The 23,452-nt window shown below is 40.7% G+C and overlaps 1 protein-coding gene across 2 annotated transcripts in view; it reads left to right on the forward strand.

Moving 5' to 3' along the window:
* Positions 1-23,117, forward strand: part of FAM177A1 (family with sequence similarity 177 member A1) — a 38,436-nt gene extending 15,319 nt beyond the window's left edge. Inside the window, exons 4-6 of one of the 2 annotated variants that reach the window (XM_012504388.2) lie at positions 16,923-16,989; positions 18,381-18,478; positions 20,782-23,112. In XM_012504388.2, the coding sequence (XP_012359842.1) occupies positions 16,923-16,989; positions 18,381-18,478; positions 20,782-20,988 (372 nt within the window). In that variant the 3' untranslated portion in view covers positions 20,989-23,112. Of the gene's footprint in view, positions 1-16,922; positions 16,990-18,380; positions 18,479-20,781 lie in introns of both variants that reach the window. The other variant, XM_003263705.4, reaches the window with a different exon arrangement.
* Positions 23,118-23,452: the final 335 nt, after the last annotated feature.

Raw genomic sequence — 23,452 nt, forward strand, 5'->3', positions numbered from 1 at the left:
TTGAATCTAAGAATCTTCTCCCAGTTACACTAGTCCCCCCTTTATTTGTAGTTTTGCTTTTTGTGATTACCTATGGTCAGTTGTGCTCTGAAAATATTAAATGGAAAATTCCGGAAATAAACAATTGATAAATTTTAAGTTGATCACCGTTCTGAGTAGCATCATAAAATCTCATACTGTCACACTTGGTACCTCCTTCATCAGAAGAACAAGGGCGAATACGGTACAACATGATATTTTGGGAGACCACATTCATATAACTATTATTACAGTGTATTGTGATAATCGTTCTATTATTAGCTATTGTTAATCTCTTACTGTGACTAATCTATAAATTAAACTTTGTCATAGGTATGTGTATATAGGAAAAAACACAGTATAGGGTTCAGTATTATCCGTAGTTTCAGTCACCCATGGGAGGTCTTGGAACACAGCCCCTGCAGATAAAGGGGGACCACTGTACATTTTGCTACAATCTCCAATGTTTTTGAGAACACCCTTAGCCTTGGACTTTTCTAGGTGTGTTGCAAATGAAGTCAGTTCCTTTGGGAAGAGATTAGGAGTTATCTGCTTTGTTTCCTGTCCTGGCTGACTCCGTACCCCAGCCCCACCCTTCTGCCTGTCACTCAGGGCAATCTCTGAGCCAAGGTTTTGGAGCTGGGGGTGGGGACAATGGCTCATTTCTGTCTGAATAACGCCTTCACTTTAGGAGCTGAGCATTTACGGGTGGTGGGGTTAGTAGCTTTAAGTATTTTTGACTTGCCTCTGCTGCCTTATGAACTGGGTAAAGGCGATCAGGGCGCTGGTATTCTCACTGGTGCCATGCTCAAGGTGGAGCCTCCATTCTGTGAGCAGAGGCTGGTGGAAGAAGAGAGTCACCCCCTGTCAACCACACTTACCTGGAAATTGGCCTTAGTAATAGATGAGAAGTGCTGGTTAATATTCTGTTCCACCTGAGAAGAAAACCCAACTGGAAGCTGAGGGGAGGGGGAACCCTGTATTCTTGGCTGTACCAGTCTGAAGTGCAGTTTCTGCCTTCCTTTGCTGGAAGGGTGCTGAGAGGGAGTGGTCTTAGTTCAGTTACCACAGACGTTTGCTTTTGTTATCAAATTTTCATAGATTTTCTTGAATAGATGTTTATTCATTTATATGCCATTAAGACCATTTCCAGGGGCTTTAAATGTTTATTTTTTAATGAATTTCATCAGTTTTACTGGGAAGTGGGTCCAGAGTTCCTCATGCTGTTATGATAGAGGTCTATATCCACTCTTAAAGTCTTTAATGACCATGTATATGGCATATTCATGTTGGAATTTCCCTGAGTTGTGAAGCCCAGTCCAACAGATCCCTGGGTGATAAGAAATCTTTTTATATTTTCTTCACTGAGAGGTACCATGAGACGTCAGAAACTTGGTTTTTAGTTCTGGCTCTGTCCTGTAGTAGTCACCTTGCTTTGACAAAAACTTAACTTTCATTGTAGTTAAAGTTCCATGATTACAAAGAAGAGAGATAACTTGCCTCACCTATGTGTAGTTGTTTTTAAAGATTAAATGAGATAATATGTATGAAAACTCACTGAAAAGTGACTTGGCTGAGCACAGTGCCTCATGCTTGTAATCTTTGCTTTGAAGGGCTGAGGCAAGAGCATTGCTTGAGCCCAGGAATTCAAGGCTGCAGTGAGCCATGATCATGCCACCGTACTCCAGCCTGGGCAACAAAGCGAGACCTTGTCTCAAAAAAAAAAAAAGAAAGAAAAGAAAAATATATAGTAGTATTAATTAATAAAGCAAATATAGCAAGTAGCACAAGAAATTTTACTTGCGGTTTTTTTTTTTTTTTTTTTTTTACTTGAGGTAATTTTAGAACTCAATTCAAGATTGAAACCCTATAACTTATATTTTAAATTTTCTCTATAGTTCCTATTTAGTATCATTTAAAAAAAAAAATAGGTCGGGTGCAGTGGACCACGCCTGTAATCCCAGCACTTTGGGAGGCTGAGGTGGGCGGATGAATGGCAGGAGAATGGCTTGAACCTGGGAGTCGGAGATTGCAGGATTGCAGTGAGCCAAGATCGCGCCACTGGTCTCCAGCCCGGCAACAGAGCGAGACTCCATCTCAAAAAAGAAAAAAAAGATCCTGTTCTATATTCAGATTTTAGTATCATTTTAGAGTTTATAAAATTGATTTATGACTCCAATTTTGAAATATCAATTTTAAAGCTTTAAAATTATATTTTCCCTTTGGGGCCAGGCATGGTGGCTCTTGCCTATAATCCCAGCACTTTGAGAAGCCAAGGTGGGTGGATCACCTGAGGTCAGGAGTTTGAGACCTGCCTGGCCAACATGGTGAAACCCCGTCTCTACTAAAAAAAAATACAAAAAATTAGCCAGGCGTGGGGGCCGGTGCCTGTAATCCCAGCCACTTGGGAGGCTGAGGCAGGAGAATCGCTTGAACCTGGGAGGTGGAGGTTGCAGTGAGCCGAGATCCCGCCATTGCACTCCAGCCTGGGCAACAAGAGTGAAATGCTATCTCAAAATAAATAAATTAATTAATTAATTAATTTTCTCCATAGTTCCTATTTAGTATCATTTTCTTTTTTAAATAACAAATCTAGCTCTGCACCCAGATTTAGTATCATTTGAGTTTATAAAATTGATTTGTTTTATGATTCCAATTTTGAAATATCAAGTTTAAAGCTTTAAAATTATATTTTTTCTTTTGGGCCAGGTACGGTGGCTCTCGCCTCTAATCCCAGCACTTTGCGGGGCTGAGGTGGGCAGATCACTTGAGGCCAGGAGTTTGACACCAGCCTGGCCAACATGGTGAAACCCTGAAACTCCATCTCTACTAAAAATACAAAAATTAGCTGGGCTTGGTGACACAAGCCTGTAATCCCAGCTACTCGGGAGGCTGAGGCAGGAGAATCGCTTGAATCCAGGAGGCAGAGATTGCAGTAAGCAGAGACCACCCTACTGTGCTCCAGCCTTGACCACAGAACGAGACTCTGTCTCAAAAAAAAAAAAAAAAAAAAAAAAAATTCCCTTTTGATACTTCATGCCTTTAAGAGTGCAGTGCAATGGGCTAGGTGCAGTGGCTCACACCTGTAATCCCAGCACTTTGGGAGGCCGAGGTGGGCAGATCACTGAGGTCAGGAGTTTGAGACCAGCCTGGCCATCATGGGGAAACCTCGTCTCTACTAAAAATACAAAAATTATCTGGGCGTGGTAGCGTGCACCTGTAATACCAGCTACTCGGGAGGCTGAGGCAGGAGAATCGCTTGAACCTGGGAGATGGAGGTTGCAGTGAGCCGAGATCGAGCGACTGCACTCCAGCCTGGGCAACAGAGCAAGACTTTGTCTCAAAAACAAACAAACAAAAAAAAACTACAATGATTTTTTTAGGCAACTATGAGCTGTTATTATACTGTCAGTTGGCAGCTTTACGGCCTGAAGCTGAGAGAGGACATTTTACTTGAATTCTAAGTAAAATTTTCACAGAAAAACCTAATACAGTTAATGAAGAATTCATAATTAGGAAATGTGACTATACATGTTGACTAAATTAACTGAGGTAGAATAATAATTACTTAAGTCTTTAGCAAAAAGAGATACAATTTATTTCTCTGATTTATTTTATTTTATTTTATTTTTTTTTTTGAGACAGAGTCTCACTCTGTCGCCCAGGCTGGAGTGCAGTGGCACCATCTTGGCTCACTGCAAACTCCGCCTCCCGGGTTCACACCATTCTTCTGCCTCAGCCTCCCAAGTAGCTGGACTACAGGCACCCACCACCACGACCAGCTAATTTTTTTGTATTTTTAGTAGAGACGGGGTTTCACCGTGTTAGCCAGGACGGCCTCAATCTCCTGACCTTGTGATCCGCCCGCTTCAGCCTCCCAAAGTGTTGGGATTATAGGCGTGAGCCACCGAGCTGGGTCTATTTCTCCGATATTTTTTATAGCTGCCTGAATTGCAAATGACTTCATCTGGTTAATTTTTTATGTATGCCCATGTTAATATTAGTCACCATATTTTTTGGTGTGTAGCTTAATGTAGAATTACATTCATAAAATAAACTTGCAGGTGGTTTTATTTCCCTGAAATAACTATAATATTTTTGGAGGGAAACTTTTTTTTTTTTTTTTCAGACGGAGTCTCGCTCTCTCGCCCAGGCTGGAGTGCAGTGGTGCGATCTTGGCTCACTGCAAGCTCCGCCTTGGAGGGAAACTTTAAATATTAATAGAATACATTATGGTTTAATGTATTAAACCATAATGTATACATTAAACCATAATGTATTCAGCCACTCAGGAGATTTTTCCATTGAATCTTTTTTTTTTTTTTTGCCAGACAACATTCTCATTTCTGTTCAGAAAAGATTTTTAAAGCTTAGAACTAACCAGACTTCCACCTGAATAGTGTCTTCAATTTTTCTCTGGCAAGATAAGCACATCTTAAGTGCCATTTAGGGAATTTGCCAGCTGAGTATTTGATTACTGTTTAAATCCTTTTATATAGACAGAATGGTGCTCAGGCAGAATATTCTTTAAATAAAAATGTGTTACCTGCTGTGCATTTCCTTCAACTTCCACCAGCAATAGATGGCTGTTAATTTTGTTTTTCATTAATGTAGACTTTGTTTTAAAAGGTATAAGAAGCAAATTTTGTTTTTTTTTTGAGACGGAGTCTCACCCTGTCGCTCAGGCTGGAGTGCAGTGGTACGATCTCGGCTCACTGCAACCTCCACCTCCCAGGTTCAAATGATTCTCCTGTCTCAGCTTCCTGAGTAGCTGGGATTACAGGTGCCTGCCACCATGCCCAACTAATTTTTGTATTTTTAGTAGAGACAGGGTTTCACCATGTTGGCCAGGCTGGTCTCGAACTCCTGACCTTGTAATCGACCCACCTTGGCCTCCCAAAGTGCTGGGATTACTGGTCTGATACTATGAAAATCATAGGAATTCTAATCCTTTTTTTTTAAAATTTTTTTCTTTTTGAGACAAAGTCTTCCTCTGTTGCCCAGGTTGTAGTACAGTGGCATGATGATGGCTCACTGTAGCCTTGACCTCCTGAGCTCAAATGATCTTTCCACCTCAGCCTCCTAAGTAGCTGGGACTACAGATACAGGCCACCACGCCTGTCTAATTTTTAAAGTTTTTTGTATAGATGAGGTCTCATTATGTTGCCCAGGCTGGTCTTGGACTCCTCGGCGCACACGATCCTCCTATTTTGGCCTCCCAAAGTGCTGGGATTACAAGCATGAGTTCCTGGCCTCAAATCCATTTTTCTTGTGTTGTTTAAAGTAGTAAAAGGGCATCTTTTTTTTTTTTTTTTTTTTTTTTTTGGGACAGAGTGTCACTCTGTTGCCCAGGCTGGAGTGCAGTGGCGTTATCTCGGCTCACTGCAACCTCCGCCCCGGGATCAAGCAATTCTCCTGCTTTAGCCTCCCTTGTAGCTGGGATTACAGGTATGCGCTACCACTCCTGGCCAATTTTTGTATTTTTAGTAGAGACAGGGTTTCACCATGATGGCTAGGCTGGTCTCAAACTCCTGACCTCAAGTGATCCGCCCGCCTCGGCCTCCCAAAGTGCTGGGATTACAGGCGTGAGCCACCGCGCCTGGCCGTAAAAGAGCATCTTGATGCCAACTTCATGTATATATTTAAATGCCATTGTTATAGTTAATGGGATGTATACATAATAGAGGCTTTTGAATCTTGAATCATTTTTCTGTTTTTTTTTTTTTTTTGAGACGGAGTTTTGCTCTTGCCCAGGCTGGAGTGCAATGGCGTGATCTCAGCTCACCACAACCTCCGCCTCCTGGGTTAGAGTGATTCTCCTGTCTCAGCCTCCCTTGTAGCTGGGATTACAGGCATGCGCCACCACACCTGGCTAATTTTGTATTTTTATAGAGATGGGGTTTTTCCATGTTGGTCAGCCTGGTCTCAAACTCCCAACCTCAGGTGATCTGCCCACCCCAGCCTCCCAAAGTGCTGGGATTACAGGCGTGAGCCACCATGCCCAGCCCATTTTTCTGTTTTTATTAAACATATTTATTGCCTCAAGTACTTACTATTTATTCTTCCTAATTGTAACATTGAGCTCTTTGACCAGCATCTCCCCATTTCACCTTAACCCCCAGCCTCTGGTAACCACCATTGTGCTCTCTGTTTCTGTGAGTTCAGTTTTGGATTCCACGTAAGTGAAAACGTGGTATTATGCCTTTCTGTGCCTGGGTTATTTCAGTAGCATAATGTCCTCCAGGTTCATCCATGTTACACAAATGACAGAATTCCCTATTTTTAGAGACTGAATTGTATTTCGTTTTGTATATATATCACATTTTCTTTATCCATTCATCTGATATGGACTCCTAGGTTGGTTCCATAATGTGGCCATTGTGAATAATGATGTAATAAACATGGGAGTGCAGCTATCTCTTTGATATACTGATTCCAGTTCCTTTCAATATATATTCAGAAATTGAATTGCTGGATTATATAGTAATTCTGTTTTTAGTTTTTCAAGGAACCTCCATCCTGTTTTCCAAAATGGCTGTACTGATTTACATTCCCGCCAACAAGTGCACCTGGGTTCCCTTTTCTCTACATCCTTGCCAACATTTGTTATCTTTTATCTTTTTGATAATATCCATTTTGAGAGGTATGTGGTGATATCTCATTGTGATTTTAATTTGCCTTTCCTTAATGATTAGTGATGTTGAACATTTTTTCATATATCTGTTGACTATTCATATGCCTTCTCTTGAGAAGTATCTGTTCAAGTCCTTAGCCTAGTTTTTAATTAGGTTGTTTTTTTGCTTTTGAGTTAAGTTCTTTACATATTTTGGATATTAACCCCTTATCAAATGCATGACTTGCAAGTATTTTCTCCCAATCCATGGGTTGTCACTTCACTGTGTTGATTGTTTCTTTTACTGTGCAGAAGCTTTTTATTTTGATGTAATCCCATTAGTCTGGTTTTGGTTTTGTTGCCTGAGCTTTTGGGGTCAAATCCAAAAAAGTATTGCCCAGACCAATGTTATGTAGTTTTCCCCTATGTTTTCCTCTAGCAGTTTTACATGGATAATTTTTCTAATATGTATTTCAGAATCTCCATCGGTGGCAATAAATAGGTTTTTTATTGAGTAAGTAGAAAATCTTTTACATGGTGGAGTATGTTAACAGATGATTGGTATCTTAATGTTAGAGCATTTTGATAGCAGGTAACCATAAAACTACTTCTTATCACCATATCCTTTCTTGTGTTTGTGGACTAGGCATCATGTGAAGTTTCTGTTTGCTCCTGTAGATTCACTGTCTACTCCTCTGCATGCTGCATTGTACTTCGGCATGTATGCACTGTATTAGTAGACTCCTTTGTCCTCTGGCTTTCTATTGAGTTTAGCCAATGTGAACCACCAGCAGGAAATTAGAGGGCAGGGAATAAAATGAGGTTGTGTTATTTACTCTTCACCATTCTGATTCTGGGATTCCTTCCTTGTTATATGCCATGGGTAACTGGATTTTCTACTAAGGCCACAGCTACTATTGGGAAGCCTTCTCCATTTGGGTATTATCCCAGGGTTCCCAGTAACTGCTCTCTCTTTTTACCCCTTCAGATATTGGGTTTGTGATAGCCCATTTTGTGCTGCTATAACAGAATACCACAGACTGGGTAATTAATAAAGAACAGAACTTTATTGGCTTACAGTTGTGGAGGCTGGGAAGTCCAAGATTGAGGGACTGGCATCTGGCAAGGGCCTTCTTGCTGCATCATTGAACATAGCAGAAGGCGAGAGGGTGAGAGAGAGACAGAGAGAGAAGGGGATAGAGCTCATGATTTTATAACAAACACACTTCCATAATAATGGCATTAATTCATTCATGATGCTGGAGCCATCATGGCATCATCACTGCTCATTCAGTCCCAGCTCCCAACACTGTTATATTGTTTCCAACACACGTTTTTTAGGGGACACATTTAAACAACAGCAGGGATATTAATGGTTTTCTCAGTGCTATTAGCTCTGGGGTACTATTCTGTTCATTGTTGGAAACCTTGTCCACATCTTTGTAGATAATACCCTATTAGCCAATTAAAAAATTTTTTTTAAATGTGTATAGCTAAATCTCACCACTACTAGCCAATTTCAATGTATCATTAGGTTTCCTGCCGTAGACCAATACAACAGCCAATGCTTATCCATTGGAGTAGTTTTTTTTTTTTTTTTTTTGAGACAGAGTTTCGCTCTTGTTGCCCAGGCTGGAGTGCAATGGCGCAATCTCGGCTCACCATAACCTCTGCCTCCCGGGTTCAAGCGATTCTCCTGCCTAAGCCTCCCAAGTAGCTGGGATTACAGGCATGTGCCACCATGCCCAGCTAATTTTGTATTTTTAGTAGAGACAGGGTTTCTCCATATTGGTCAGCCTGGTCTCGAACTCCTGACCTCAGGTGATCCGCCCGCCTTGGCCTCTCAAAGTGCTGGGATTACAGACATGAGCCACCATGCCTGGCCCTATTGGGCACAGTTCTTTTAACAACTGAAGATAAACCTGGCTTCATTTAATGTTAAGAGCAGACTTTCAATTTTCTGTTTCCTCTTAATACATCACAAATATGATAAGACAAAGGAATTTTGAAAAGGTCCTGTATTTCCATAGTACTTTTGTAAAACAGACTCAATTTTTAAAACCCTGACATTTAAGATAAAGATTTAAGATTAATACCCCTGGCATATGATACTAGTAGAGGATAAGAAGTGGAGACCTATGCTAGACGTAGTGGCTTACACTTGTAATTCCAGCATTTTGGGAGGCCGAGGGGGATGGATCACAAGGTCAGGAGTTCAAGATCAGCCTTGCCAAGGTGGTGAAACCCCGTCTCTACTAAAAATACAAAAATTAGCTGGGCGTGGTGGTGGGAGCCTGTAATCCCAGCTACTCGGGAGGCTAAGGCAGAGAATTGCTTGAATCTGGGAGGTGGAGGTTGCAGTGAGCCAAGATCACACCACTGCACTCCAGCCTGGGCGACAGAGCGAGACTCTGTCTCAAAAAAAAAAAAAAAAAAAAAAAAAGTGGAGACCTAGATCTTTTTATAATCTTATAGTAACTCACTTCAATTTTACCTTAGATGAACCTTAAGAATAAACATACCGTCTCTAATTCTCTTACACATTAATTTAGTTTCAGTTAATATTCCTCAAATATGTGTATATTTGTGTAAGTCTATATATATTTTAAAAATATTGTTATAGGTGGCCGGGCATGGTGGCTCACACCTATAATGCCAACACTTTGGGCCTGGGCAACAAGAGTGAAGCTCTGTCTCAAAAAAAAAAAAAAAATTGAGGCAAAAAATGAGACCAGATAATTTTTAGTTTCGACTATATTAGAAAAGCATCACTCAATCCATTTATATAGGTAACAACTATAACTATATATATATAGAGAGAGAGAGAGAGAGAGAGTTTTTTTTTTTTTTTTTTTGAGATGTACTCTGTCACCCAGGCTGGAATGCAGTGGCGCGATCTCAGCTCACTGCAACCTCCGCCTCCCGGGTTCAAGCGATTCTCCTGCCTCAGTCTCCTGAGTAGCTGGGATTACAGGCACACACTACCACACCTGGCTAATTTTTGTATTTTTAGTAGAGATGGGGTTTCACCATGTTGGTCAGGCTGGTCTCAAACTCCTGACCTCGTTATCTGCCCACCTTGGCCTCCCAAAGTGCTGGGATTACAGGCATGAGCCACCACACCCGGCGGAGCTACAAGTTAATGGGCAATCACATACGTTGCTACTGCATATTTATTGGCAGATTTTCTAGTGTGAAGTTTTGCAAAGTGAATGAAGAGCTTCCTTTTTTTTTTTTTTTTTTTTTTTTGTTGAGATGGAGTCTCGCTCTGTTGCCCAGCTGGAGGGCAGTGGCGCGATCTTGGCTCACTGCAGGCTCCGCCCCCCGGGGCTCACGCCATTCTCCCGCCTCAGCCTCCTGCGTAGCTGGGACTACAGGCGCCCGCCACCTCGCCCGGCTAATTTTTTTTTTGTATTTTTTAATAGAGACGGGGTTTCACCGAGTTAGCCAGGATGGTCTCGATCTCCTGACCTCGTGATCCGCCCGTCTCGGCCTCCCAAAGTGCTGGGATTACAGGCGTGAGCCACCGCGCCCGGCCAGAGCTTCCTAAATGATTATATTTTTGGCCTAGTTAATTCCACCTTTAGGAATTTAAGCAGATGAAGTAAATAGGCTTAATATTATAATTATATTAATATGATATAATGTGGAAAAATAGGATAGAGAAAATATGTAAGGGACAACAATGTTGTAAAAATAAGTATATGCTCAGGAAAAGACTGGAAAGATACCCTGATATTTGGATAATTATTTCTAGGTGGTGGAAAATGGGTGAATTACATTTTGCTTATATTGACCTCCATTTTCTTCCTTTCCTTTTTTTTTTTTTTGAGACGGAGTCTTGCTCTGTTGCCCATGCTGGAGTGCAGTGGTGCGATCTCGGCTCACTGCAAGCTCCGCCTCCCAGGCTCACGCCATTCTCCTGCCTCAGCCTCCTGAGTAGCTGGGACTACAGGCACCTGCCACCATGCCCGGCTAATTTTTTGTATTTTTTTTGTAGAGACAGGGTTTCACCGTGTTAGCCAGGATGGTCTCAATCTCTTGACCTCGTGATCCACCTGCTGCAGCCTCCCAAAGTGCTGGGATTACAGGCGTGAGCCACTGCACCCGGCCGACCTCCATTTTCTAAGTGTTCTACAACAAATAAGTATGACTTTTATAATCTGAAAATAAATTGTTTTAATAAGAAATAAAAGGTAGAAGGTCTTAATAGGGAAGGAAGAGATACTTATATTTTTGGAGGAAAAATGAATCATTTTGAGTTTTAGCACTATATACAAGAAGTCTTGAAGACACAAGATCTTGTCCCAGTTTTGCTATTACTGGGATAGTCTAGGTGGTGAAGTTCTGGCATAGACTCTAGCTACTTCTCTTTTTTGATTCAATCAAGTCAATGTTCAAACAAAGGGCCCTATATATTCATTCTGTATAGTTGTGTGGGATGATGATAAATGTTATTCAGGAATTATTAACCTGTTTTTCAGGTCTGGAGCAGATTTGGTAGTCATAGCTTGGATATTATCAATTATTCTCTCCAGAAACAACCCCAGGAGAATTGGTCCACTGAGAAATATATTTACAGTTGAACCTTGAACAATGTGAAGTTTAGGGGTGTGACCCCCCCCAACTACCCTGCACAGTTGAAAATATGCATATAACTTTTTATTCCCCCCAAATTAAATTGCTAATAGCCTAATGTAGACTGGAAGTCGTACCTAGAGCATAAAGTCAATAAACACATATTTCTTATGTTATACGTATTATATGCTATATTCTTACAATAAAGTAAGCTATAGAAAAGAAAATGTTGGCCGGGCATGGTGGCTCATGCCTGTAATCCCAGCACTTTGGGAGGCTGAGGTGGGCAGATCACAAGGTCAGGAGTTCCAGACCAGCCTGGCCAATATAGTGAAACCCCATCTCTACTAAAAATACAAAAATTAGCTGGGTGTGGTGGTGGGCACCTGTAGTCCCAGCTACTTGGGAGGCTGAGGCAGGAGAATCGCTTGAACCCAGGAGGCAGAGGTTGCAGTGAGCTGAGATCGCACCACTGCACTCCAGCCTGGGGGACAAAGAGAGGCGAGGCAGGGCGGGGTGGGGTGGGGTGGGGCGAGGCAGAGAAAGGAAAGGAAAGGAAAGGAAAAAGGGTTAAGAAAATTATAAGGGGCCAGGCGCGGTGGCTCACGCCTGTAATCCCAGCACTTTGGGAGACCGAGGTGGGCGGATCACAAGGTCAGGAGATCGATACCATCCTGGCTAACACAGTGAAACCCCATCTCTAGTAAAAATACAAAAAAAATTAGCCGGGCGTAGTGGCGGGCGCCTGTAGTCCCAGCTACTTGGGAGGCTGAGCCAGGAGAATGGCGTGAACCCGGGAGGCGGAGCTTGCAGTGAGCAGATAACGCGCCACTGCACTCCAGCCTGGGCGACAGAGCAAGACTCCGTCTCAAAAAAAAAAAAAAATTATAAGGAAGAGAAAATATATTTACTGTTCATTAAGTGGGAAGTGGATCATCATCATAAGTCTTCTTCCTCATTGTCTTCACATTGAGCAGGCTGAGGAGGAAGAGGAGGGGTTGGTCTTGCTGTGTTAGGCATGGCAGGAGGTGGAAGGGGAGGCAAGAGAGAAAGGCGTACTTGCTGTGACTTCATGGAAATACGTAGTAATTTCTGTCTGACTTTTTTACTTTTTTATTTTTCTAAAAGTTGTTCTATATGGTAACAATTCTTTTCCCACCATTTGCTTTAGTTTCATTGCCTATATGGAAGGGTCCATGTTGTAAAAGAAGTCAAGTAGTCTTGAAAAATCGGAGCCCTTCTGCCAGATTGTCTAATGTCAGTTTCTTTTCTGGCACTGCTGCTTTTACATCTTCTTCATTATCTGGCAGTGGTTTGGAGGCACTCACCTCTATCAAGCCATTTTCTGTTAACATCTCTGGTGTTGTGTCTATTAGCTCTTGAATTTCTCCAAGATCCAAATTTTGAAACCCTCCACCCCCATCCCCCCTTTCTTTTCATATCTACCATATCTTTCATGATTTCATTGATTGGCTCTGTTGTAAATCCCGTGAAGATGTGCACAACCCTTGGACACAGTTTTCTCCAGCAGAAATTTGTTTTGTGTTGATGTCTTTCACAGCTTTTTCTATAACAATGGCATCTTCAGTGGTGTAATCCTTCCATACTTTCATGATGTTGTCTTTATCGGGGTTCTCTTCTTCTTCTTTTTTTTTTTTTTTTTTTTTGAGATGGAGTCTCACTGTCAGTCAGGCTGGAGTGCAGTGGCGTGATCTTGGCTCACTGCAACCTCCATCTCTCGGGTTCAAGCAATTCTCCTGCCTCAGCCTCCCAAGTAGCTGGACTACAGGTGCACGCTGCCATGCCCAGCTAATATTTTGTATTTTAGTAAAGACAAGGTTTCACCATGTTGCCCAAGCTGGTTGCAAAATCCTGAGCTCAGGTAATCTGCCCGCCTCAGCCTCCCAAAGTACTGGGATTATAGGCATAAGCCACCACGCCTGGCCCAGGGTTCTCTTCTATGGCATCAACAATGCTTTCCATAGAGTACTGTGTGTAATGAGCCTTAAAGGTCCTTATGACCCCTGATCCAGAGGCTGAACTAGAGATGTTGTGTTTGGGGGCAAGTACAACACTTTGACGCCTTCAGTGTTGAACTTACGGGGTTCTGGGTGGCCAGGAGCATTGTCCAATAACAAAAGAACTTTAAAAGGCAGTCCCTTATTAACAGAATACTTCCTGACTTCAGGGACAAAGCATTGATGGAACCAATCCAGGAAAAGGGTTCTTGTTGTCTAGGCCTTGTACAGACAAAAGACTGGTAGCTGGTGTTTATCTTTTTCCTTTAAGGCTTGCGGGCTAGCAGCTTTATAGATAAGGGCAGTCCTAATCATAAACCGGACTGCATTTGTACAAAATAGTAGAGTTAGCCTATCCCTTTCTGCCTTGAATCCTGGTGCTTGCTTCTCTTCCTTACTAATAAATGTCTTTTGTGGCATGTTTTTTTCAGAATAGGGCACTTTGATCTCTGCTAAAAACCTGTTCTGATAGATATCCTTTCTTCTCAATGATTTTCCTAATGATGTGTGGGAACTCATCTGCTATCTTTTGTTTCGCAGAAGCTGCTTGTCTTGTTCTGTTGACATTTTTAAAGCCAAACTCCTTTCTAAAATTATCAAGCCATCCTTTGCTGGCATTAAATTCTCCAGCTTTAGATACTGTATTAGAGTTCTCCAGAGGGACAGAACTAACAGAATATATGTATATGTGAAAGGGAGTTTAGTTATTTATTTTTTGTGAGACAGGGTCTCCCTCTGTTGCCCAGGCTGGAGTGCAGTGGTGCAATCTTGGCTCACTGCAACCTCCGCCTCCCAGGTTCAAACGATTCTCTTGTCTCCGTCTCCTGAGTAGCTGGGATCACAGGCGTGTGCCAATACAGCCCACCTAATTTTTGTATTTTTATTTATTTTATTTATTTAGAGATGGAGTCTTGCTCTGTTGCTCAGGCTGGAGTGCAGGGGCTCAATCTCGGCTCACTGCAACCTCCGCCTCCCGGATTCAAGCGATTCTCCTGTCTCAGCTTCCCTAGAAGCTGGGATTACAGGTGCACGCCACCATGCCCGGCTAATTTTTGTATTTTGAGTAGAGACGGGGTTTCTCCATGTTGGTCAGGCAGGTCTCGAGCTCCTGACCTCAGGTGATCCACCCGCCTCAGCCTCCCAAAGTGCTGGGATTACAGACGTGAGCCACTGCGCCCTGCCCCATCCACTCAGTCTCAACAGATATTCTTGTGTTTGCCTTTTTAATGCCCTTTTAATCATCAGTATATATAAGAAGATTATGGACAAGTTTTTCTCTTTCTCCCCTCCTTGGAAGCCATATTAAAACAATTATTGCCCAGACGCAGTGGCTTACCCCTGTAGTCCCAGCACTTTGGGAGGCTGAGGTGGGTGGATCACATGGGCCCGGAATTTGAGACCAGCCTGGCCAACATGGCGAAACCTCATCTATACTAAAAATACAAAAATTCGTGCAATTGGTGCACGTCTGTAATCCCAGCTACTCGTGAGGCTGAGGCACAAGAATCACTTGAACCCAGGAGGCAGAGGTTGCAGTGAGCTGAGATTGTGCCACTGCATTCTAGCATGGGTGACAGAGTGAGACTGTGTCTTAAAAAAAACTCCAGAAAACAATTATTAATACATTTGATTCCTTGAAGGCTTTATACTGTGTTTCCTTTGGATAAACGTATTGGTACAATGAAGCATGCCTTTATCACTGGCTTCATCTAGAGAGGCAGATAACATCTGTTTGGCAAGCTTCACAAAATTCATTTGGAATTACAGAACCAAGATTAACTACGTAGGTGTGCATTGTGGATTGCATTCTGCCAGTGGCCCTGGCTTACCAAATATGCACTGAGCTTGTCTTGAGTTCTATGGTCTAGTCCTTTTTTAAGACTTAAAGAAGGGATCCAGTTTCAGCTTTCTACCTATGGCTAGCTAGTTATCCCAGCACCATTTATTAAATAGGGAACCCTTTCCCCATTTCTTGTTTTTGTCAAGTTTGCTACAAAAATTAACTCAAGATGGATTAAAGACTTAAATGTTAGACCTAAAACCATAAAAACCCTAGAAGAAAACCTAGGCAATACCATTCAGGACATAGGCGTGGGCAAGGACTTCATGACTAAATCACCAAAAGCAATGGCAACAAAAGCCAAAATTAACAAATGGGATCTAATTAAACTAAAGAGCTTCTGCACAGCAAAAGAAACTACCATCAGAGTGAACAGGCAACCTACAGAATGGGAGAAAATTTTTACAATCTACTGATCTGACAAAGGGCTAATATCCAGAATCTACAATGAACTCAAACAAATTTACAAGAAAAAATCAAACAACCTCATCAAAAAGTGGGCAAAGGATATGAACAGACACTTCTCAAAAGAAGACATTTATGCAGCCAACAGACACATGAAAAAATGTTCATCATCACTGGCCATCAGAGAAATGCAAATCAAAACCACATACCATCTCATACCAGTTAGAATGGTGATCATTAAAAAGTCAGGAAACAACAGGTGCTGGAGAGGATGTAGAGAAATAGGAACACTTTTACACTGCTGGTGGGACTGTAAACTAGTTCATTGTGGAAGACAGTGTGGTGATTCCTCAAGGATCTAGAACCAGAAATACCATTTGACTCAGCCATCTCATTACTGGGTATATACCCAAAGGATTATAAATCATGTTGCTATAAAGACACATACACATGTATGTTTATTGCAGCACTATTCACAATAGCAAAGACTTGGAACCAACCCAAATGTCCATCAATGATAGAGTGGATTAAGAAATGTGGCACATATACACCATGGAATATTACGCGGCCATAAAAAAGGATGAGTTCATGTCCTTTGTAGGGACATGCATGAAGCTGGAAACCATCATTCTGAGCAAACTGTTGCAGGGACAGAAAACCAAACGCCACATGTTCTCACTCATAGGTGGGAATTGAACAATGAGAACACTTGGACACAGGATGGGGAACATCACACACCGGGGCCTGTCTTGGGGTGGGGGGAGGGGGGAGGGATAGCATTAGGAGATATACCTAATGTAAATGACGAGTTAATGGGTGCAGCACACCAACATGGCACATGTATACATATGTAACAAACCTGCACATTGTGCACAGGTACCCTAGAACTTAAAGTATAATAATAATAAAAAAAAAGACTTAAACAAAACTTATCTTGCCACTTATTTGTCCCTTATTTTCCCACCATTAATAGCTCATTTGATGTTCCCTTACATATCCTGTTTAATTTCTCTGAACCTTTATTTCCCTGCTATAGCATAAGTATGTCAGATGGCATCCTTAAGTTTCTTTCTATTGACTGAACACCCCCTGTGGTGTTGTGTTTATAAATAGTGGAGACAAAAATGCAGCAAGACAGGAGAAAGGAAAGCTCTGGATTATCAACTCATAAAATAATCCAGACTGCGATTACCAACTCCATTTCAGTGGCTGCATCTTTTTTTGATTCTTCTATGGGCTTAAGGTGGTGGTAGTTATATGGGTGAATGTAAAATATCTTTGTGGAATTTTAACTCTAAAGATTTTAAATTGTTGATTGGACTGCAGTCTCTTTGTAGTACTGCCTATAGAATATTCCCGGTGCCTACCAAGTATGTGACTACTTCATTCTGGCCTAAATATGTGGAATGAATTTAGATATGAATATTACTAACATGATTTCTTATTGCAGACAAAACTTACCTGGGGCCCCTACTTATGGTTTTACATGCTTCGGGCTGCCACATCAACTCTCTCAGGTATTGCTTTTCTGCTTGAATATTGTATAATTGCTGTAACATGCTTCAGCAACAGGAACTTTGCTAAATAGGATGTTTCCAAACTGAAGGAGAAACAATAGGGAGTTAATCACTGTCCTCAAGAGCTAGCTAGCATTGGGAGATAGTAACCTAACTTGTACTTCACATTAAAACATTCTTCAGCTTCCAATATGGTTTTTTTTTTTTTTGAGGAATGAAAAATGACTGTGTTAGTTTAGATATGGTTTTCAAGTTCTTAAACCCTTTCTCTTAACAGCTATTTTGCTGCTTTGTCATTTGGTTTCCAATTAATAACATTCTCAATCTGTCTCACTGCTTATTCTAAAGCCTGTATTATAGTTAATTTATATTTCTATTTCATTAATAATTCGTTTCTTAAATTGAGATGTGACTAAGTCATATTTGAAGGAAATGAATTATCAACTTATAACTTAATAATGCTAATTTAAAATATAGGTTTTAAATTATAAAGCTTTCTTCTGCTTCCATTTTTAACTCCCTCATAGTTTTTTATCACTTTCTGCTTTTTATTAGAGCTAATTGTGAATAGCAATTGATTCAACAAATATTTACTAAGCACTCAATATATGCTAGACAGGTTGGTGTAATGGAAAGAACATGAGCTTTAGATTCAGACCTAGCTTTGAACTTTGGATCTGCTTTATCAGTCTGGGTTAAGTTCTTGAACCTCTCTACGCCTAACCTTTCACAGTGCCTGGCACATGGTAGGCACTCAGTGAGTGTTATACTACAAGCCATTCCCTTCCTCCAGCCCAGTGATATCCCAGCTTTCTGAGTGTACATTTTTCTTTTTTGAGACAGAGTCTTGCTCTTTCATCAAGGCTGGAGTGCAGTGGTGTGATCTCGTCTCACCGTAACCTCCGCCTCCCAGTTTCAAGCTATTCTTCTGCCTCAGCCTTGTGAGTAGCTGGGATTACAGGCACCCGCCACCATGCCCAGCTCATTTTTGTATTTTTAGTAAAGATGAGGTTCATCATGTTGTTCAAGCTGGTCTTGAACTCCTGACCTCATGTGATTTGCCTGCTTCAGCCTCCCAAAGTGCTGGGATTATAGACATGAGCCGCCATGCCTGGCAGTATACACTTTTCTTAAAGACATAGACATATAACAGATATACCTAGTGATAAGTGTTCTAATACAGATATGAAAAGACTTTTTGGGAGTTTTGAAACCACCAGTACTTCTTGAAGAAATCAGGGAAGATATACAGAAGAGAGATACATTAGGTTTTTATAATCTCCTTGAGAGCAGGATCAGTAACTCTTGTATTCCTACAGTGTCTCACACATAGAAAGTGCTCAAGAAATGTTTATAGAATTATGTAAGTCTTTTAACTTTTGTATCTTCAGTGTGTGACTTCCTTGGAGAGAAGATTGCATCTGTTTTGGGTATCAGCACCCCAAAGTACCAATATGCCATTGATGAATATTATCGGATGAAGAAGGAGGTATGCCTCCTTTTTACATTTTCTTGATTCAGTTTGGTTTGCTGTGGACTTGATGGGTTGCATAATGAGCATATGTATTTTCTAACTGCCCAACATATAGCTCTCTTATGCTAGGCATTTCATTCTAGAGTCATTAATTTCTTTTATCAAAGTAACATACATTTTGGAATTCCTTAAAACTGGAATTTTCCTATGATCTGTGTGCAAAACTAGGCTAGATTTTATTGTCTTAGTGCTATGTGAGATGCCTTATATACATTATTTAATCTTCACATGCCTCTCTTTGGATTATCATTCTAATTCTAAGATGAAGAAACAAGATACTTAGAGTACATGGACTGGATATAGGAAAAGTGGAGTGGGTTTGACACAGATAAAAATTTAAGTACAAGAAATGTATATGTGCCAGGTGTTAATGCACAAAAATTTGAGGGCAGTTTAAAAGTAGTGACGTCTTAAGGTGAGAGTGAAGTGAATTTTGTCTTAAAATATAAAAGCCTTTAGTGCTTAAGAGCATGGGCTCAGGAACCAAAAGGCTTGAATTCAAAATCTGTTCTGCCACTTAAAACTTTGTAACCTTGGACGGAACACTTAACCCCTCTATAAGCCTCAATCTCCTCATCTTTGTAATGAGGAGAATTGCAGCATCCATGCTCGGGGGCTGCTCTGCGGATTAAATACATTAATATATAAAATGTTTGAAACAGCACCTAGTGTATATTAGTGAGCACAACAAATATTGGCATCTGCTATTCTTCAAGCAAATAGAGGGCAGAAATTCAGGTAAAGCTAGCATGTAGAGGCATGAAGGTACATTGTTATGGTTGGGGAAATGGCAAAAATGTAATAGTTTATTGTCACTGGAGCATAAGGTCCAATGTGGGAGTGACTGGACATGAGCCTGGAAAGGTCAGCTGACTTAACATTTGTCATATGGTTTCAAACCTGTTTTATGAACAAGTAAGTATTTCTTAACACTATAAGCCTTGCTTAGAGCCTCATTACCTCATCTGGACTATTATACTAGCCTCCTAAATGGTCTCTCTCTATTCTCAAGCAAGCCCCAGAGTAATCTTCTGGGGCTACTCACTGTGTACTGACTGCCCGTTCTGCAGGGTCCAATACAAATGCCACCTCCTCAATGAATTTAGTAGTTCTGCAACTAGAAATTATTTACCCATTCAAAATCTCTACATCTGTCATAATACTGTTTTTACATGTCTTAACTTCCCTACTAAGTTGTAAATTTCTTGAGAGTAGGTGCTGCCTTATCTATATATTTGATGCTTATGAGAAAACTAACTATGCTATATATCATTTAGTAAATGAACCAACCTATTCAACCGAATAGACTGACACCCTACAATTGAAGTGATACAGTTGAAGCTAACTTTTTATTTATTTAGCTTAGACTTAATCTGAAAGAAATATAGTCCTTGTCAAAGCTAATTCAGGTCTCATCTAAGTGATGTAGTGCTGGACCCTGTTATAAAAAATAACCTCTTTTGGGCTGAGCATGGTGGCTCATGCCTGTAATCCCAACACTTTGGGGGGCCAAGGTGGGTGGATCACTTGTGATCAGGAGTTCGAGACCAGCCTGGCCAACACGGTGAAACCCTGTCTTTACTAAAAATACAAAAATTAGCTGGGCGTGGTGGCAGGTGCCTGTAGTCCCAGCTACTCGGGAGGCTGAGGCAGGAGAATTGCTTGAGCCTGGGAGACGGAGGTTGCAGTGAGCCACTGCACTCCAGCCTGGGTGACAGAGCAATACTCTTTCTCCCAAAAAAAAAAAAAAAAAAGAGAAAACTACTTTCCTTAAAATGTTTTACAGTACTTATTTCAATTAGAGAGCAGGAGAAGGGAAAGTGTGTCTTAATTAGACCAAACGGATTTGAACGTGACACGTTTTTTTTTTTTTTTTTTTTTTTGAGACAGAGTCTCACTCTGTCGCACAGGCTGGAGTGCAGTGGCGCAATCTCGGCTCACTGCAAGCTCTGCCTCCCGGGTTCACGTCATTCTCCTGCCTCAGCCTCTCCGTGTAGCTGGGACCACAGGCGCCCGCCACCAAGCCCGGCTAATTTTTTTTTTGTATTTTTAGTAGAGACAGGGTTTCACCGTGGTCTCGATCTCCTGACCTCGTGATCCGCCCGCCTCGGCCTCCCAAAGTGCTGGGATTACAAGCGTGAGCCACCGCGCCCGGCTTTTTTTTTTTTTAAACATAAGCTGACAGTGGGGAAAACAGCACTATGTACCTTTTGGCCTTCCGTATTTCAACTATTCTTGATGTTGCTCCTTTTTTTTAGGAAGAAGAAGAAGAAGAAGAAAACAGGATGTCTGAAGAAGCAGAAAGACAATATCAACAGAATAAATTGCAGACTGATTCCATTGTTCAGACAGATCAACCAGAGACAGTGATATCCAGCTCATTTGTGAATGTCAATTTTGAAATGGAGGGAGACAGTGAAGTAATTATGGAAAGCAAGCAAAATCCAGTCTCTGTCCCACCATAAAATGAAATGACTATCAAGCTTCAAACTCTTAAGTTTTTTTTTTTAAATACAAAAACTTTCACATTCTTTATTCAGTGGGACTTAATACAATTATTTATATTTTAAATTATTAAAATATCTGGAAAGGGAAAATGTTTTCTTCATTTTTAGGATCTTATCTAGCAAAAGCCAGATCTGAAATTCAGATATTTGTACTGTTTTTACTGTGCATAGAATTAGTGCTTTGGTTTTAAAATGATCTTTTAAAAAAGTTAAGGACATCCTAGAGCCTTAATAGTTAAGAAGAGTTAAATTATCAAGCCTGTCTGTTTGTGCATTTGCTTTTTTTAAAAAAGGTAAGTTGCTGATTAAGTCTAATTGGAATTGATAATTCCATAGTCTTAGATTAAAATGAGGATATTTTCTCCTAGATTTTCTCATGTTATGCCATGCATTTATATATCTAACCATTAATTTCACACTAAGGATGCTTCCCCATATAATAAAAGGAGCAAGATGGAAGCACTTTGAATTTTCTTTCATTGAGAATAACTGTTTTATGTAAGAATCTGTATTTATAACACCAGATATTAAGATAGGCTTCCATTTTTTAATGCAAGCCACTTAATCTTGTATTCTTTTTCAGGACTCAAATAACTAGTTTTGAACATAATATTAAAACACTACTTATGGAATAGATTTATTAATGTTAATACCTAGTGAATATCCATGTGGCATCCTGGTTATGTTACCCATTCAGTGTTAATCCTATAGAAAAGTGGTTTGGAGGGGATTGGGGGATAGTGGGACAGGTATAGATTTAATCCATCAGGAGCAATTAGATATTGTATAAGGTGCAATGATAGCCTAATGAAATTACCCATCATTCATCATTTAGAAGTAGCAATAGTGAAGACCAGACAGTTTACTTGAATCTGGTTGGCCACTCCCCTACCTACTTGGTTATTTGTAAACCTTATAAATGTATATATTGTGAAGCTAATTTTGAAAATATTCCTAAATATGGCCAGGTACGGTGCTCACACCTATAATCCCAGCACTTTGGGAGGCCAAGGCAGGCAGATTACTTGAGGTCAGGAGTTTGAGACCAGCCTGGCCAACGTAGTGAAACCCCGTCTCTACAAAAATACAAAAATTAGCTGGGCATGGTGCTGCACATCTGTAATCCCAGCTGCTCGGGAGGCTGAGGGAGGAGAATCACTTGAACCAGGGAGGTGGAGGTTGCAGTGAGCCGAGATTGCACCATTGCATTCCAGCCTGGGCGACAGAGTGAGACTCCATCTTGGGGGAAAAGAAAAATATACACACACCCCCACACACTTCTAAATGTGTGTATAGAACCTTTTATCAGTATAACACTGATTTATAATTAAATGTGGGTGAGGAAGAATGTGTGGAGTGTTTCAGAAATTTTGATCTTAAAAGCCTTTTCAGAAACTCAAAGCTTTCAGAAATTAATAGTTATATTAATAGCCTTCTAAACAGCATTTTCAATCTTAATGTATCTATATAAAATATAGTGTCAAAGAAAGTAACATCAATATAGTGGGTCTGTAATGGAAATCTGTCAATGAACATGAACTGAGTTCTTCAACTACAGGTTGAACGATAATTAAACTTTTCATTAGGAGTGTTCTAGCTACATGGATTCATGGAATGGTGGTTCATAGTAAGTGATGGTAATCTTTTTATTTATGGGTGTAAACCCTTTATAACTTAGTGCTTAAAATATTAATCTTTTGATTATATAATGTCCCATGAATTATAGTTTATCACTAGTTCTAAAACATGCTAACCTGACCTTTTCCTTCTAATTTGTTTTTAACTTCATTTGAGATAGTACCTCTCACTCACAGAAATTTATCTGGTTATCAGGTGAAGGTAGGTGTGTCTAAAAGTGATCTTCTGAATCCTGTCTCCCTAGAGGTACTAGTATCTAGAGTTTACCCAGAAAATTTTATGATTGTAACAAAAGGAAGTAGTGACTTATGAAGGTTTTGTTTCTTGAATTTTACTTTTGCTACTTGTCCAATAGTGGCTAGTTTATGTTTATCAATACAGTTATTCACTGTGCCTTAAGTTTATACTTTGTTTATGCAAACTATAAAATTTCCCATAAATGTATTCAATGGTTTGTCTTACCTTAAGCCTCTTTCACTCACTTTTTTCTACTTCCTTTTCAGTCCTTTTAAGAATTCCAGTTCCAGCTGGGCACAGTGGCTCACGCCCGTAGTCCCAGCACTTTGGGAGGCCGAGGTGGGCGGATCACTAGGTCAGGAGTCCGAGACCAACCTGGCCAACATGGTGAATTAGTAGAGATGGATTTCTACTAAAAATACAAAAATTAGCTGGGCATGGTAGCAGGTGCTCCCAGCTGCTCGGGAAGCTGAGGCAGGAGAATCGCTTGAGCCTGGGAGGCGGAGGTTGCAGTTAACGAGTTTGCACCATTGTACTCCAGCCTGGG

The sequence above is a fragment of the Nomascus leucogenys genome, chromosome 1a (genome assembly GCF_006542625.1).
Source record: "Nomascus leucogenys isolate Asia chromosome 1a, Asia_NLE_v1, whole genome shotgun sequence".
Taxonomy (NCBI): Eukaryota; Metazoa; Chordata; class Mammalia; order Primates; family Hylobatidae; genus Nomascus; species Nomascus leucogenys.